This window comes from Taurulus bubalis (assembly GCF_910589615.1).
Source record: "Taurulus bubalis genome assembly, chromosome: 9".
Lineage (NCBI taxonomy): Eukaryota > Metazoa > Chordata > Actinopteri > Perciformes > Cottidae > Taurulus > Taurulus bubalis.
The window spans coordinates 3,949,273-3,966,436 of NC_136597.1; the positions used below are offsets into that span (position 1 = coordinate 3,949,273).

General features: G+C 41.9%; 1 protein-coding gene across 1 annotated transcript in view; it reads right to left on the reverse strand.

Annotated features, from left to right (window-relative positions):
• agbl1 (AGBL carboxypeptidase 1) overlaps nt 1-3,528 on the reverse strand; it is a gene marked incomplete at both ends in the record, with an annotated part of 147,068 nt that extends 143,540 nt beyond the window's left edge. The window contains one exon of the mRNA XM_079224073.1: nt 3,447-3,528. Within this exon, the coding sequence (XP_079080199.1) occupies nt 3,447-3,528 (82 nt within the window). The remainder of the gene's footprint in view (nt 1-3,446) is intronic.
• Nucleotides 3,529-17,164: the final 13,636 nt, after the last annotated feature.

Sequence of the window (17,164 nt, forward strand, 5' to 3'; positions counted from 1 at the left end):
CCAGCGAGGACCCGTTCACAGCTGCTCGCAGCTTTAATTCTGATCCTTATTTTTGAACATTGGACTGCTTTTTGGGGGACTTGTCACATTCAAAAACTCACTCTTTAGCGCCCCCTACAAGTTGGACCGGCGACGCCCCTCGCCCAGAATTTTGTTTTGACTTGAAAAAATTCACACATGTCCGTCTCCACCTGCTCTACAAAAAAGCCTCTCAGACCCATAAAGTCCGCCTATGAATATTTTCCGCCATCTTGGATTTTGTGAAAAACACATTATTGTAGTTTATTCCTAAACGCTTAGTCCGTTTCATACCAAACTTGGTATTCATCATCAATGTCACTGGATCATCAATACTGCATTGAAATTTCTTTATCTCATTGCGTTGAGGAGATATCGACCAATCAACCTCTTAGGGGCGTGTCTTGTTTTTAAACACTCATAACATTAAAACTATTTGCACAAACGACTCCAAACTTGGGGTATATGTGCACATCGCATCCCCTAACTTGCAATAAATCAGTCGTCCGATTTGAACAATAGGGGGCGCTACAGTACTTCGGCCAATTTGCCATTTTCGGCCCATTTATGCTAATTTTAGCATATATTTGCATTTACGCCAAATACTACTCCTCCTACAAATTTCAGACAATCGACTTAAATGCTGTTCTAAAGTGATATCAAGACCCTCAGGAGTATGGCTTGTGCTCCGTGCGCGTTTTCACTTTTGGGAATTGACGTTTACGGGGACGCAAAGACGCGCCTACTTTGAGCTAACCGCTATATGAGAGAAAGCTGTTGTAACTCCTCCATACATGATGCTATTACCCCAATACTCCTCATGCATGATACTGGTCCATGCCTGAGGACATGTACATGACAAATGTTCAGATTGTCATAGCGCCACCTACTGGCAAAAGTAAATCAGCCAAACGGCATCAGATTTACATCTAATTTACATGACCTGCTCTACTCTTCACGTAGAGAAACATGATGCAAAGTGTATGTTGCATTCTCTTCATGCACAATAACACTCTTCCTGTATGGGCAGCCATTTTGGGCAAATAATTTACTCAGCAGGCATTTTGCCAATGTCATTTTCTTAACACCATTAGTCAAGTTAGTCACCATGAGATGTAAGTAGCGCCGTCCGCTGCACCTTCAACATCAATGTGAACAATCAACCTTCAACATCAATTGTCAACATCAATGTGAATGTTCAATATTGTCACCTGCCAAAAGCAGAGACTTATATGTGAAATGTTCATACTTGAAACCGGTGTGTACTGTTTGAACTGGGCAAGTCGGCGACATGCAGGCTACTCCAAATGTGCCGGGATAAGCGAGGACCCGCTCACAGCTGCTCGCAGCTTTAATTTAATTTACATTTTTTATAATTAAAAGTTATATCTATTTTATAATGTAATTGTTTTTCACAAATACACTACATGTATTATAATTATTTTTCGCTATTAGCTTATTTTCTCATTCCACAGTTTTCTCATTGAGTTTCTCATGTCTTCATCTGTTTCTCTGCTTCAGTCCTCTTGTATGACTTGCTTGAAGCGGTCTAACATCCATGCATTTCACCTCTCTTTCTCTGTGGAAGAGCCTGGTTAAACTAGATGAAACAGTCTTCTATAATGTCTGGACGTCTGATTCGTCACAGGGCCCAGCGTGACCATTAACATGCACTGTAATTGGTCAGTGAAGCTAGAATGACGTCTGTCAACACAACAGAAAGCTACCTAGCTGCCAGGATTAAGAAGAGTTCATGCTAAAACATAAGATAAGTTATGTTTAGTGTTTTACGTGTTTTAACACTCAATGGCTGAAGGAGGAGTATAACGAACTTTGGTGGCGGATTTACTTCATGCTTTTTCTTATGGAGGGGATCCTCACTGGCGTCTAGGAAGCGTACTTCTTAACTGTTAACAAAGAGGATAGACGTTGCCTTTATTAAGTGAACAGCATCGGGTGAGTCAACTGTTTTTTCTGCTTTTTGTGTTGTTGTTTTTTACCCCGCTTGGCTCTCCACCGTACGACTAGCGGCTCGGCTAGGCTAGCTGCGCCGTGGGGGTAGTGAGAGAGGCTGGCTGCTCGACTCCACCGAGCTGTGTGGCTGGGTGAGAGGCGCTGCGCCGTGGAGGTAGTGGGAGAGGCTGTCTGTTCGACTCCACCGAGCTGTGTGGCTGGGTGAGAGGCGCTGCAGCGCAGGGAGTATTGCTGCGCTGCTGCTGCTCACTCGTGAAGGGGATTTAGGAATATTTCACGTGAATTTTGTACCTATGTCTCTGCAACTGCTGCTAAATTTAGAATTGGAAAAAATCCACATTATATTGAGAAGAAAAAAATAAGTAGCCGAATTTTACGGTAGTTAATATCATTCGTTCTGATCGGCTCGTGCTATTGTGTGTACAGTGTTTAGTGCCGCAGTTTTGTTGGATTGTTTTGATATGTTTTGTTATAACTGTAAGCTATTATATTGTTTGTTTGAACAGCTTTAAGCAGTATTCGGATGTACGTTTCTGGGGCTTTTATTGTGAAGGGAAAAACGGAAGAGAGAAGGAGAGGAAACGTGAAGTGTGGAACGAGAATAAAAGTGGTTTCCGTCTTGTGCAAACTACGCTGCATCGTGTTGTTGTTTTATTAATAAAGTGAATTGTCCGTTCATGACGCAGCATCCCGTCATGCACATATTTAAGTAAACAATATCAGACGGCACAGAAGGCCCTGGTCCAAAATTCACGGTCCGCCACTGCACCCTGGACAAGTCGCTAGTCTATCTCACACTGCTTAAGGTCTATTTCACTTTAATTGGACCATAGTTTACTAAAAGAACCTCATGCTGTATTGAAGAATACTTGAAACTAGCTTTGCAACAATAACTATACACAAAGCCAAGAACGTTTTTTTCATTCACTCACTTTTTCATATTTAGCCAGTTATCTTTTTGTTTGCTGTTTTTAATTAAAGTCACAGCTGCCCTGATTTTCCTTCACTGGACTTTTAGACGCTCCTCTCTGCTGCGCATCTAACACAACATCCCATTACACATGCGCACAGGACAGAGCAGAGGTACATAGCAGAGAGAAGGCAGTGTAGTAGACATTCGCTCTAGCAACGACGTGTCATCGTTTCGATGCATCAATGATGATGATTACTTACATGCCATGTTAAAAGGTTTTGTAACTCCAAACAGAACCTTAGATTAGTATTTTCTTTATTGTTCTTATTTCATATAAAACACAATAAACGTAAACATTTTCTAATTTACTATCCTTCAAATGCAAACGGGTGGGCATGCTGGAGCGTCCCTGCCCGTGTTGGCTTGACCCTGATGTGTTGAAGCAATCAGTGACTCGTCGCTGACCTCACAGAGGCGGCCAAATCCACTGCCCTCTCTTTCTTTTACCCAACAAGAATGCACACTGTCAGTCTGTGCCTACCTGTGATGCAGGATGGGCAGCTGCCCTCCAGCTCTCTCAGAGTTCCATTCCAGGTGAAATGACTTTGGCCGTAACCAAACATTGTGACCGCTTCAGCTTGTTTCTCTGCAGGTATCTGTTTGTCTATGTGAAGGAACTCCAGGGCCGGCTGGAGAGAGAGAGTGAGTGTGCAAGTGGCACTTATAAGCATATGGCCTTTAAAAAATGCCCTTGTGCCTTTTGCCTGCCCATTGGTTAGGAGCCAAAATGTCAAACTGCTCTGCAGAGTGAGTTTGTGTGTGTGTGTGCCAGAGTGTAGGTGGGGTGAACTTATAGCACCTGTCAATGTGTGGGTATAAAGTGAACGGAGCGCTGTGTGTGCATGTAAATCACCCTGTCAACAGTGTGGGCAGAGACTCTGCTGTTTCCTACTGCCAACCTGCTGTGAAAGACAAGCTCAAGCCAGTGTGCGTGTGTGTGTGTGATATTTACAAGAAGTTGCAAGAATTCATCACGTGACCCGTCAGATGGCTTGTGACACAGACCCGTTTGAGAAGCCGGCATTGGAACCCTTTTTGGAAAAGGGCAGGCCCTTTTAAGAAGGATGATTTAAAAATATATATATATAAAATACACGGCAGGTGATTGGATGAACAAACTGTCTATCAAACTCTTACCAAAGCCAAGAAATATTCTCCAGTTCTGATATAACCGATGTGATGGCAGCATCAACGCTAACCTCCTCAGGAGACGCCATTGTTGTTCAGAACGAACAGTCGCCTCTATGCGTCGCGTCTCACACACCCCTAAGCCACGGCCATAGCTGCCAATAGCTAGGACGTTGATTGGTCCGTACACTGGCTTGCCGGCACTAGCTTATTATTTTTAGCTTTACAGCAATAACAAAAGAGGAGGAAACTGTCATGGTGGGTGTAGCGGTTTTGCAGCACGTGGACAGATCCAGCATGTGTTGGTGGGCAACTTCTCCTCATAATTGCTCTTTGTGTAGAACAAAGAGAGCACGCTAGTATTCCAAAAAGATACAATTCTCTGAGCTGTTTCTCTGCAGGTGTAAAAAAGTTGCCACGACTAGTACCTTGCAATAAAATGCTGAAAGACAGTCCCAGGAAGACGGGTCCTTGTTCACTGTAGAATATATTTCATTATCTCTGAACAGCATGAACTAAAACCTTCCTGTGGGAACTGTTTGTGTCTGCTGCCTTTCTTACTAATTAGACGTTAATATACTAGGGCTGCAACTAACGATTATTTTAATAATCGGTTGATTATTTTTTCGATTAATCGGATAAAAAAGCAAAAAATCTAAAAAACATTTATTTCCAAACCTTTATTCAAAAACAGAAGTGACTGTGCAAATTCACAGTGCAACACATGTTCAGAAAGCACAAACAGGTTGCTCCTTGAACATCCCTGAGCTGTTAATTAAAAAAATAAAATAAAAATGGACCAACACTAAAAACATACACATGTATGCTTTACATCTGCCAAATGTGAGCCCTTTTTTTTTTTTTTTTTACTGTAATTGATCTCTTTGGAGCAGAGGCTGCTTTAGCATGCCCTGCTTTATCAATATGTATGAAACACTCGGACAGTGGGAAGCTGCACTGCTCCTCTCACGTCTGTTTTGACCGAAACCTCCAGACCCAGCTCCATCTCAGCGCTGCATATACGGAGTCCTCTTCCTTAAACTATTTCATTCTGGGCCTCTTACGACCACGAAATCATTCGTTGTTGGCTAAGACCAACTACATGATTTGATTCAGTCTACTTTGAGTAAAAAAACAACCTGCAGCCAGATCCTCCGGTGTGCCGATTAAACGTTAACGAGTGACAGCGTGACCTGAACCAGACCGGGGGTTACGGCATGTTTCACCACGTTACGTTTTTTTACAAGCAAGACTGAACTGTAACGGAACATAACGTAACTTTAACGACAATACACAACCCAAACACGTTAGCTAACGTGATAGCAAGCTGACTAGCTTCCATTAAAAACAAGTTTGAGGGAAATGAAGCCGCTGTAGACATCTTAACGCTGATTGGCCAAGACTCGACACGTCACATCCAAGATGTTCTGTTTTTGCTAAGATCACAACCTCAGCGTTTCTCAGTCTCTCACTCCAATCTCAGACATGCTGGCGGCCAGTTGCTCTGCGCCGCTCTTTTTTTTTCTCCGCGACTTTATGACTGCCGTAATAATCGCGCGACACAATGAATCGATAATGAAATTCGTTGCCAACACTTTTGCTAATCGATTTTTATCGATTCGTTGTTGCAGCCCTATAGTATACACACTTTTGCTCTCTCTAACACACACACACGGGCCAGTGACACATGTTGGTCCGTGGCTGAGCACTGATCCATTTCCTCACAATGACACAGACGGAGTAACTTGCGGCTGTAACTCTCGGAGAAAAGCTCACGCAGCGCCTCGCCAAGTCCTGACCAGCCCACCTGACCAGCCCAACCCCGTCAGCCCACCGGGGATTTCCCCGCATCAACAAAAACCACAAAACAATCCATGATAAAAAAACGGCAACATAGCCACATCAACACAACACCACCGCAGATGAAAAAACACAAAAGCAGCTTACCAGATGATGTTCATTAAAGACAAAGTCTATCCACCTCTCATTGTTAACAAAAAGTTCAGTGACGCGGTTGTACAGTTTTACGGTGCGCTGCAGTTCCAGCAACAGGTGGCCATGTACGCCAGTGAGGAGAGCCGAGCCTCCCCGCCGCGCCACCGGAACACCTCCACATGTTCTAGGGCAGAAAATATCAGCTCGACAGCAGCAGTCGACATTGGGTTCATCACCGCAAACATGCGTTCTCATTAAATCCACCACCAAGCGCCAAAACACTAAACATGTCCTTCAGCCCTCCAGCTCCCACTAAGCTGTGCCCTGTTGACACACTGACCAATCACAGTCAGTGTTAATGGTCACGCCGGGCCCTGTGACCAATCACACGTCCAGACCCTCTAGAAGCTTTTTAATGTATTGTAATCAGGCTACTCTTCAACAGAGAAAGAAAGGTGAAATGTGATTGGATAAGATGCTGTTAAGCAGCTCCCAAACAGAGGCATACCAGAGGTCTGAAGCAGAGGAACAGACTAAGACAGTAGCTGTGCAATGAGAAAATTAGCTAATAGGGAAAAATAATTATAATACATGTAGTGTATTTGTGAAAAACAATTACATTATAAAATAGATATAACTTTTAATTATTACAAAAACATGTAATTAAATTATAAGATAGCTATAACTTTGTGATTCTGTTAAGGCCACCAGAGAAGGCTTAGAAGGCCCTGACGGCCCGCCACTGATGTGTGTATGGATATGTGTTCCCACATAACACCACAATGATAACAACCTCTGCAAACGTTTTGAGCTTTTCAAGCGTCACGACAGTGTGCAATCAGCGCATGTTCCAAATGTGTGTGTCTGTACATATTCCAAATGTAACCAGAACCTCCTCCATCTTTGTCATTCTGTCGGTGTCTCCGATAGATCTGTTCTGACAGCGCATCTATAGGCGTTGATAAATGTTCTCTCGCACAACTTGGGGCTCTGCTGAGTCTATTTACAGACAAGTGTGTACGTCCACCTGACTACACTGCCACAGGATCATCAATGAAAAGTAACACGACGGACAAAATAAGTAGAACTTGTGAAATATAAGTTTTCCATCTTCCCGATTTGCTCTTATTGATCAGGCATGAAAACGGGTCAGGGGTGAAAAAGGTGAGAAGGATATTACCCCTAGAGGGGTAATATCCTGAGCTGGAGAAACTTAACTTCAGCCATGAGTCAAAAATGATTATGGCATTCTTACTAAGTATTATGCAAGCCATTTCATGCCAGCCTGTCACTGGGTCTAACAGGGGCGAGGGGGGGGGGGGGGCGAGTCACCCAAGTGTATGTGTGTATATATATATATATATATATATATATATATATATATATATATATATATATATATATATATATATATATATATACACTACCTCACTACTTCTCTTTTTCTGGCCATTTTGAGAGTATAATGGAACCCACACATGTGATGCTATGCATTGGGAAGGCCAGTTGTATAGCTTCTCTCTCCAGCATAACTGTTTTAAGTTGTGCTAACATAATTGCAGAAGGGTTTTCGAATCATCCATTAGTCTTCTATGCGATGAGCAAACACAATGTACCATTAGAACACTGAGTGATAGTTGCTGGAAATGGCCTCAATACACCTATGTAGGTATTTCATTAAAAACCAGACGTTTCCACCTAGAATAGTCATTTACCACATTAACAATGTATAGTGTATTTCTGATTAATTTAATGTTATCTTCATTAAAAAAAAAACAGTGCATTTCTCTGAAAAATAAGGAAATTTCTAAGTGACCCCAAACTTTTGAACGGTAGTGTGTGTGTGTGTGTGTGTATATATATTTTGTAGACTTAATACTTACAATATGCAATACTGCTATACTATACTGAATATTGTTTTGCTACTACTACATTTCACTTCATAATATTACACTTATATGCCATAATATGTATAATGTACCAGCCTTTTTATTTGACCATATTATGTCATACTGTTATACCACTTTACTTTGAGGAGACGTCACTAGAACATCATTGGTTTCCACCAATAAACCTGAACATGTACACCTCTCTCTGTGTGACAGTGATTATAACCGCATAACTATATAGATTATAATTAACTGGAGGATACACTTTTTCCTTCACGTAGATCTTAAACCCTTAAATATAAACAGGAGCCCGGCCACCCTACGGAGGAAACTCATTTCGTTTTTTTTATTAAAATAAAATTTGGATAAAATCTCCGTTGTCCTCCCCTTATATGTATTCAGGTGTCGGTAGGTAGAACTGCAGCGCCGCTAACTCGCCGCTCTCCTGTCTGACGTCACACGCTGCCACGGACTCTCCGCTGCCAGTAATCTCACTCGCTGTCTCTCCCAACAACGTTTGCTAACGTGTTATAGCAAGCTGACTAGCTTGCTATTATTAAACTGGTGGGAGGGAAATGAAGCCGCTGTAGACAACGCTGATTGGCCAAGACTCGCGACGTCAAAGATCTTCTCTTGCTAAGAATATCACGACCTCAGTTTTTTTTCTGTGTCCCACTCCAATCTCAGAAACGGCGGACAGTTGCACCCCCACCCCCCCCCAAAAAAACAAAAACTCTTCGGATCTATGGGATTCACGTGGATGACATATTTTGGTTTCAAAACGGCGAATTTCGCCGAAAAGTGAGGGATTTTCATGTCTGATTGATTGTAAAATCAGAAATAATAAAATAATAATAATTCAGGTTGACTAATAATAATCTTAATTACCAATAATGCATATTTCATTTTTCACTTCAATTTTATCTTTTGTTCCCAAACAACATACTGGTACTTCGTTACATACTTCTTTTCAACACTGCATAGTTGACCCCACACTTGATCCCATCCCACAAACCCTCATCTCCAGGAAAAAACGCACGGCCTCAGAATTCTGTGTTCTGCGTTCTTAAAGTCTCACTTTGGAGCTTCGGTGATGCATTTCAAAATGTCAGTTGAAGAGTATAGATAAAAAAACAGTTTTTTTGCTTGCACACCGGGGATGAAAACGAAAATGTGTCATATTTGTTCACGATTCTTTGAGTTCAAACCTCTCACCAATTCACATGTAAATGTGGAGAGATTCAACCCTTTGACTGGGCAGTTCCATTAGAGCAGTTGAGGATAATATTCATAGTCTCATTATATTCATAGCCTGACATTGGAGTCATTGTATGAGATATGTCCACTGTCCACACACTCACTGCCGAAGCTTAAAGCCCAGATTTATCGCGACTACAACAGTGTTCTAGCTTTGATCTCTGTTTCTGTCACTGCCGCATGACTTGCTGAGTGTGACACTTGGGAGAGGTAGAGCAGGGTTTTCACTTAATGTATATTTGTAGCTAGAATAAAACCGGTGTCAATGGTAAGAGGACCGTGCAAGGCTGTCCAGATGGTCAGAACACAAAGCTGCTGCTCATCTCACTCTGCACCACAGTGACAAAACAGATCTGTGTTGGAATTGGACTATTCCGTAAAACAATTTAATCAGTTCTGGTTAAAGGGAGGGATAACCTTTAGTTTTCCTCTGACTTTTGGGACGTCCTTTGTGCCTTTGGTTAGGCGTATGTTGCACCCTTGAAACAAACTGTCCACAAACACGTCCTTCTTCAGTTTTGCAACTTATATTTTACGTTTGCGTTACAGGTAGGCAAGATTGAGCTCCTAGACGACTGAGTTTTTCCCCAAAGAAATTCTGGGGTCTCACATTTAAAAAATGACCAACCGTAGCAACCCAATTCACAATAGGGCGTATCTATAAATCGGGGAAAGAGCACATTTAGACATACATGAATATCACTGAAAATGTTGCCTTTCATATTGGATTCAATGTCATACGTATAACAATACAACCATTCAGGCTTCCTCATATTACTCAAAGCTGTACTGCAGATACAGTAGTGATACTGCAGTGAAGGCGAGTTTGGAGAGGTGGGCCTTGAGGGCCCGCCCGATTGAAGACATGGTGGGAGCCCGACGGATGTGAACGGGGAGGGCGCACCAGAGGAGGGGGGGGTGCAACAGCTGAAGGCCCTGTCACGCCAGGTCCGGCGCCCGGTCCTGATGGTCTCCAGAGTGCTCTGTGGCTGCAACGGGGCCGACGGAGAAGTCCCAGTGCCCCGATGGCCGAGACGAACAGAAGAGCAAAGAAGCTGTTGAGCTGGAGGAGTCGCGAGGTGGAGTACTGCAGAACCATGCCAGCCCAGAGCAGCAGCAAGGAGCACGGACAGGAGTGTCCAGGAGGGAGCCGGTTGGCTCGTCGACAGCCGTCGGCCAGCGAGAGACCACCGGCCAGCCAGCTAGTTGTCCGGGGAGTAGACGGTAGCCATGAAGTGCAGGTGAAGCGACAGGCACGTCAAGACAATCCACAGCAGGCAGGTGATCGGAGCAGGACAGTCGAGAGGCCATCCAGGCAACGCGCCTGAGAGCAGTAGCATGGACACGGTATCAGCAGGGAGCCGGCTGGCTTGTCGGTAACCACCAGCTAGTGAGAGACCGTCAGTTAGCCAGTTAGTTGTCCAGGAAGTAGACGGTAGCAGACTAGAGCAGGTGCAAGCAGGTAAGCAAACAAATCCAGGATGAAACTTTGCAGTAGAAAATAGAGTACGTTGAATGAACTTAACTACACTGATAAATAAATAATACGGTACAAAAAACAAACAAACAAAACAAACAAAAACGGTGCCAGACAGAGCGGCGTTAGTACTCGCCAGCGTACCCATTACCTATCAACTCTAGTTGATACTAGATGATTCTAGATACTCATGACAAATTTGATTTGTAGAATTGTTTTAACAGCATTTTAAATATTTGGGCTTTCTGATTTGTCCTGCCCTGCACCCGTAGAACCCTGTCCTGATATTCCTGTGAATGATGGTCTTCTATTTATCTTTTTTAACTTTTACTGGACAGGAGGTACATAAAGCACTGACAGGCAAATGGGCCAGATCTTATTGATCCCTACTTTTTCAAATCAAAAGCTAATTTGATTGTAATTGGGTATCATCAGTATAGCAAGGAAGCATGTGTTTTTGAGTGCAGTGACCTGGAGGGAGCATTATGGAGAGGATGACTGAACGTTAATGTTTTTATTTCTGACGAAAATGACTTAATTTGTATATGATAAAGCCAAAGATTCAGCTTCATGATGAGATTAATTTGGTCCACTGTATTGCAAACTGTACCGAGTTCTCAAAGGCATAAGCTGCCGCTGGCCCACCTCTATCATTCTGATATTGATACGTGCTTGTGCAATGCTTCCTTGGCTCCCGGGTGTCGGAGAGGAGAGAACGTATCTCAGGGGGACTCACCCCGCAGTTCTGCAGTGTCAAAATGTCAGCGGAAGGCAAGAAATAAACTTGTGTGCTGCAGCTGGCTACACTGATGCAGAGAACCCTGACATAACCTTTATTCTACATAATATATGTACAGAATCAGAGGTGGAAGAAGTATTGTGATTCTTCACTTCAGGAAAGGTATTAATTCCATTATAAAAATACTCTACTAGAAATGAGCGTCCTACTTGTAATTGATCACGGTGGTGCTAATGAAGTTGGCTGAATACTTTTTTTAAATGCTGTCCAATGTGTCTGGGCTGTCAGAAGCCAATCAGGAGAGAGGGTTTATGACTTAATGAGGAGCAGGATGCACACTTTGTATGGGTTTGGTTCTCACCTTTTTAAACGAAGGGGTTTTCCCTCAAACACTCCCGTGTACAAAAACACAATACTTGGCAAATGAAAAGAGTTTTCTCATGTTGTTAATAATTGTAGGGCAAAATGAGCATAACAGTTTTAAGTAAAATTATAAATGTAAATAGATAAATAAATATTTCCATGAGTGGTAATGTGTAGTGGGATGTAAAAACAAAAAAAACAGCAATCCTCAAAGGATAATCAGTCCAAATATTTCACATCTGGTTTTCTGATCAATTTAATCTAGTATGTGCGTGTTATTGTAAATTTAGGCCAACGTAAATTTGCATCATGACTTCTCGATATATGATTTAATCACAGTACGATTCTGTTGAAAGATGATAAATTATCATACTGAATCATTGTCCAGCCCTTAATCAAATTGTGCCAGTTGTCTATTAATTACTGCATGGTCTGGATACACATGTTAAATAAGAATGCAAAGGCCACTCTGTCCCCATACCTTACTGCTGAAAATATGGAAACTCAAGGTCTTGTCCTGTTTCGGTTTGAGAGAAAAAGGTAAATGTTCAACTTTAGCAGCACCATATTTATGGCAACCGTTCCCTACATGTGTCCTTCTTATCTTGGACTTATCAGTCAAGCAACTTAAAACATACTTTTACCTGGTTGGTAACTGTAATTTCATGCTTTTACTGTATGCATAATGTAATGTGCTCTGTGTGTGCATTAACTTTTAGGTTGGCCAACCTTTCAATTTTTTTTTTTTACGTTTACAGTTTTTGTATTATCCTGATTTAATAGACAATATACTTTTGCTGCCATGGCGTTTGTTAAAATACTTCTACACAACCGTTGGCGTTATTGTAGCCAGTGGTGTTTAGGTTTTCAGTAGTCCGAGCATATAATTGAGTGGAAGTACACAGTCATACTGAGACATGCTTGCCATCTCCGAGGCTTAACAGAACATCATTTTGGTATGTGAGCGATGCTCCGATCCTGTCTAACGTTGCCAGCAGTTCAGTTGGACTCAACAGGTACAGGTCTGGGTCTTAAATATCGGTGCGAAATTGAGATTAATGGCGCATACATCTGGAGGTAGATCTAGATATCATTAGTGGGGGTTAACCGGAAGTACCATCCCAAATGAAAACAAAACATCTGAAAGATTTTGGTCCTGGTGGTTTCCAATACTTCTTGATGTATCTCGGTAGGCTAAAGTTACTCAGCAGCAAAAATAATACTGTAGTGAACCCAGTCTAGGTTAACTCAGTTGCTGGGCAACAATATTTCTCAGCAAAGTGCAATGGGTCACTCAAGGTTGGAGAACCTTTCTAGCACTATCATTTAGTTTCAAAACAGAGGATGCCTTGTGAGAATAATATCTTAATATCTCAATGAATCATAAGACATTCATGTATAGTGAGCTTTTCCTGTATGCTTTCGTCCTCAGCATTCGTGACAAATAGATACAAAATGTTTAGTCCGCGTGGCATTGGAAAGACTCATAGAAAAAGCCAAAGATTGGAAAGCCAAAACTAATTTATAGTTCTTCCTCACCCATTAAACTTCAGTGTTCTCCTTGCCCTCGTTTATTTGCACAGCCCATTGCCAAGAGGACACGGTTGATACTGCTTGAAATAGCCTTTGCTGTAACTCAGCCCTCAAAGAAAATACCGCTGCTTCATCACTTGAATTGGATCATTTTCAAGTGGATCAGATAAAACGGTCTGCGTGCCGACTTTGAGTCGGGAACAGCAACCCAGGGTGAAACAAGGATGCGTATCTGTAGCCGGAAAATGCACAGTGGAGTGTAGGTAGCAGCATAATCATGACTGTTGATGGATATGGAGGTGACCCAGATTTATTTTGTTGCAATCGTATCATTGTTTTCTGTATCATGCTTTTTCCTTGTATGTTAAATATGTTGGTAGAATGAGGGTTATACACTCAAAGCTGGAGCGGTTATGTTCTTACACTGTTAGAGATGTTTGTCTCTGTTGACAGTGATTTTTGAGCAAAGCAAGGTTAGCGTGACATTTCATTTTGATAAACATTGAGATCATTGAATATTGAGTTGATTCAATTACATATGTGCAACCAATTGCAGTGTGGAATGTGAATGCATCAACACAGTGGAAATGTTAAATCAAGCAAAGAGTTGCTTTGTTGAAAGGTGGGCATTGTACGTATAGCAGTTTCGAGATAAAAACTGGTACTAGACACATCATCCAAAACTAAAAGCCATGGTTTGTTGTTTGCTGAACATTGGCATTGAAATACCACACTCATTTATCAATCACCTGCACCCAGAATGCACCTGTGAAAACACCTCTAACCAATTAGATCACCCAGAAATCAGACCTTGAAAACTATAAATAGGATTCGGCTTTACACTTTTGTGAGCACAACAATGGAGACCAATTTGGAGTGAGAGTTATAGGACTGTATTTGTGATATCCAGCACAAAACAGAAACTATGTTTATGTAATCTTCAGTTAAAGTCAATCTTCAGTTGTGTCTGATGCTGTTACAAGATTATAAGTATAGAGAGTGAACATATTGCATTTGTGTTTATAGTCCACAATAGCACTATGCTACAAAGGAAAATGACAAAAACTTTAGATAATAGTGTTTTATACTTAGTATATCAGTGTGCAGTCGGCATGTAGAAAGAGCTTTCTATTGAATAATTGTTTGTAAGGTTGAAATACAAATATTTCTGAATTAAGTGTTTGCATTTGCAAGATATGTTGTATATGTTTTAGTTGTTTGTAGAATTTCAACAAAGAGAGGCTTAGTTTCAGAAATGATGTTTTAGCAACTGCCAAAATTAAACTAAACTAAGTATGCTTCTAACAAAGTGCACAGTGATGGGCCAGGTCATTGGAGGTGTAACAGAAGGACACATAAACAGAACTACTCGCATAACAACATCATGAATGTGTTGATGTAACAGACTCAGGCCTGAAAGCTGTGTGCTGAGTTGCAGCTGTTTGGCACTTCCGACTCTCCTGAAGGTTGTGGCTACTACCCCTGTGCAACAAGTGGATGTAGTGCTGTGGAGGCCCGACATTGCACTGTGCTAATCACGTTGTATTTGCACTACATTTTGCACAAATATTGTTACAGTTATGTTCAAAACCTCAAAGTGTCTTACCCAACGCCACATGATCAGATGTCCCTCTTGGACACAATGCATGTCGGATGTCTGGACATATCTGCAGAAGATTGCTGATGGACCAGACAATAAAAATAGATTATTTCCCAGGTGCATTGCAAGAGAGGACATAAGGTGTGATGTGCATGAGATTAGACTAGAACTGTTTTATGTCTATATCAATAGCTGCCCTTTGCACGTATGTGTCATGAACATGTATATTTTTGTCGTGCATTATTGCAATTTAGTGCACTCTGATTTACTCTCTGAAACATGATTCCTAAAAGTAAAAGTATCAAACCACACAATAGGATACATTTTTGGGGCATTTTTGCAAAGTGTTTTAATATGATTTGGTTCTTTCGGTTTCTGGTCCCCTGTATAGAAGAGAATCTGCCTTGCTGCTTGTTTTTAACTGCTAAGTTAGTTTTTCAGAACTGGTTCAAAATTAAAAACTGCTTAACCCTAGCGCTGCACTGCTGGCTGGAGACTGGCTCCTCTGACGTGCAACCATCCATCAACGCTGAGTTTGTAACATGAGCTTGCAGTGATAGTCTCTGCACTTGTCATGCCATACATGGCTGAAATGGCACTTTCCAAAAGGCCTGAAACCCAAGCTGCTCTCCAGGCACAGTGCCAATCTCCAATACACACACACACTAACTATCAGCCATTCTCTGGTAAACAGCATGGCTATCTGTGCCAGCGCATGCACAGGAAGACAAAGATTTGTTAGGCCATGGACGAGTAATCACAAAATTCCCTGCTTAAACCTGACCTTTTGCACGAGTTACATATGCATATTCTACCTTTCTCCAAAAGGGAAAAAACGTATTTCACTTAAAAATTCTGATTTCTGAATTAATTTGGAGCCGCTATTAAATGGAATTTATTCTGTCCTCTCAGACTGAGACCGTCTTATCCATAGAAATAAGAAAGGAGTGTGAGGTACATTCCCATTAAAAACCAACTTAATAGGATGGTCAGACTGGCTGCCATTTTAATTTGTCCCGTTCATAGACTGTTAATTAGTGGTCGTAGTCATCGTGATGTCACCCATTGGTTTGTGGACCGTCGTTATAAAGCTTCGAGGTCGGTAGCCATCTTGGATGTTGTGTTTTTACGCAACCAAAGAATAGAAGTGACCATATTTGGATTACAAATAATGTAATTAATGCTCCATCCACCTCTTGTCATAGAGTAGGACATTGCGTGACAACCTTGTTTGACTCATTTTCTGTCACTAGTGTAGCATTTAAGGATCGGGGAATTAGCTCGCCAGCAGCACATCTCATGTTGTACTAGTCAAATGACCACGGAACAGTTCAATGCTCGTTCTTCTCCTACTCTACTTCCATGGTCATATCTTCTTGACGACTGCCCATATTTGCCATGGACAGCTTTTTACTGCCAGTTAGGACGCTATAGTGGGACAATTTAAACAGGATTCTCAAAAAGACATCCGTATCATCGAGTCCTGTCTCGTAAGACATGCTTCTTTGGTGGAAAAGTTAAAGGAGGAATAAAAAAACATCATAACTATCTAGTTCACCTGGTTCTTGCAGGCTATCAAAGTCCTGTCGCTCTTCCCTCAGCTGACATCCACCCTGCATCGTTTGCTTTTGCACCTTCAACGCCTTCGCCGCACACATGCCACACATCCATGCATTGCTTTCATGCTTTCATGGCTAACATCACTGATTTCCCCACCATGTGGTGTGTAATGTAATACATTTGGTTTGAGTACATAGCTTGTGTGCGGCTCCTCATTACAGTCCCTCAGCCAGTCTGGACAGATCCAAATCTGCCTGAGGAGTTCACAGCTCACATGTTCAACTTAAGTTATAAACCACAAAGCGAAAGCCATTTTTCCGACTTCATCAAATTGATACCATAAACGAAAGGAAAGGTGGGTAGTTGGCTTTTTCATGCATTTACTCCACTGCAGCCGTGCTCACCATACTTGGGAGGTAACCTTGGGGAGAAAAAGGCCTCTGTTCATCCTTTGAATGCTGACTGACTGCATGCCCCCTGCATTACGTGTATTAAATTGTGTTCCCGATATCTTTTTCATGTGCTACATTTATGTACCATGGGTGGATAGTGAGCGTACAAAGGTCAGGACTCGAGACAGCGTTCCTATTCCGAGTCCTCATCTGTGGTTCAAACAACAGGCGTTTGGTTAAGGTCAGGGAAGATTGTGATTCTGGTTAAAGAAATAATCATTATCACACCTTTTCAAATTATTGCAAGCAGGGACGTTCTTGGCTTC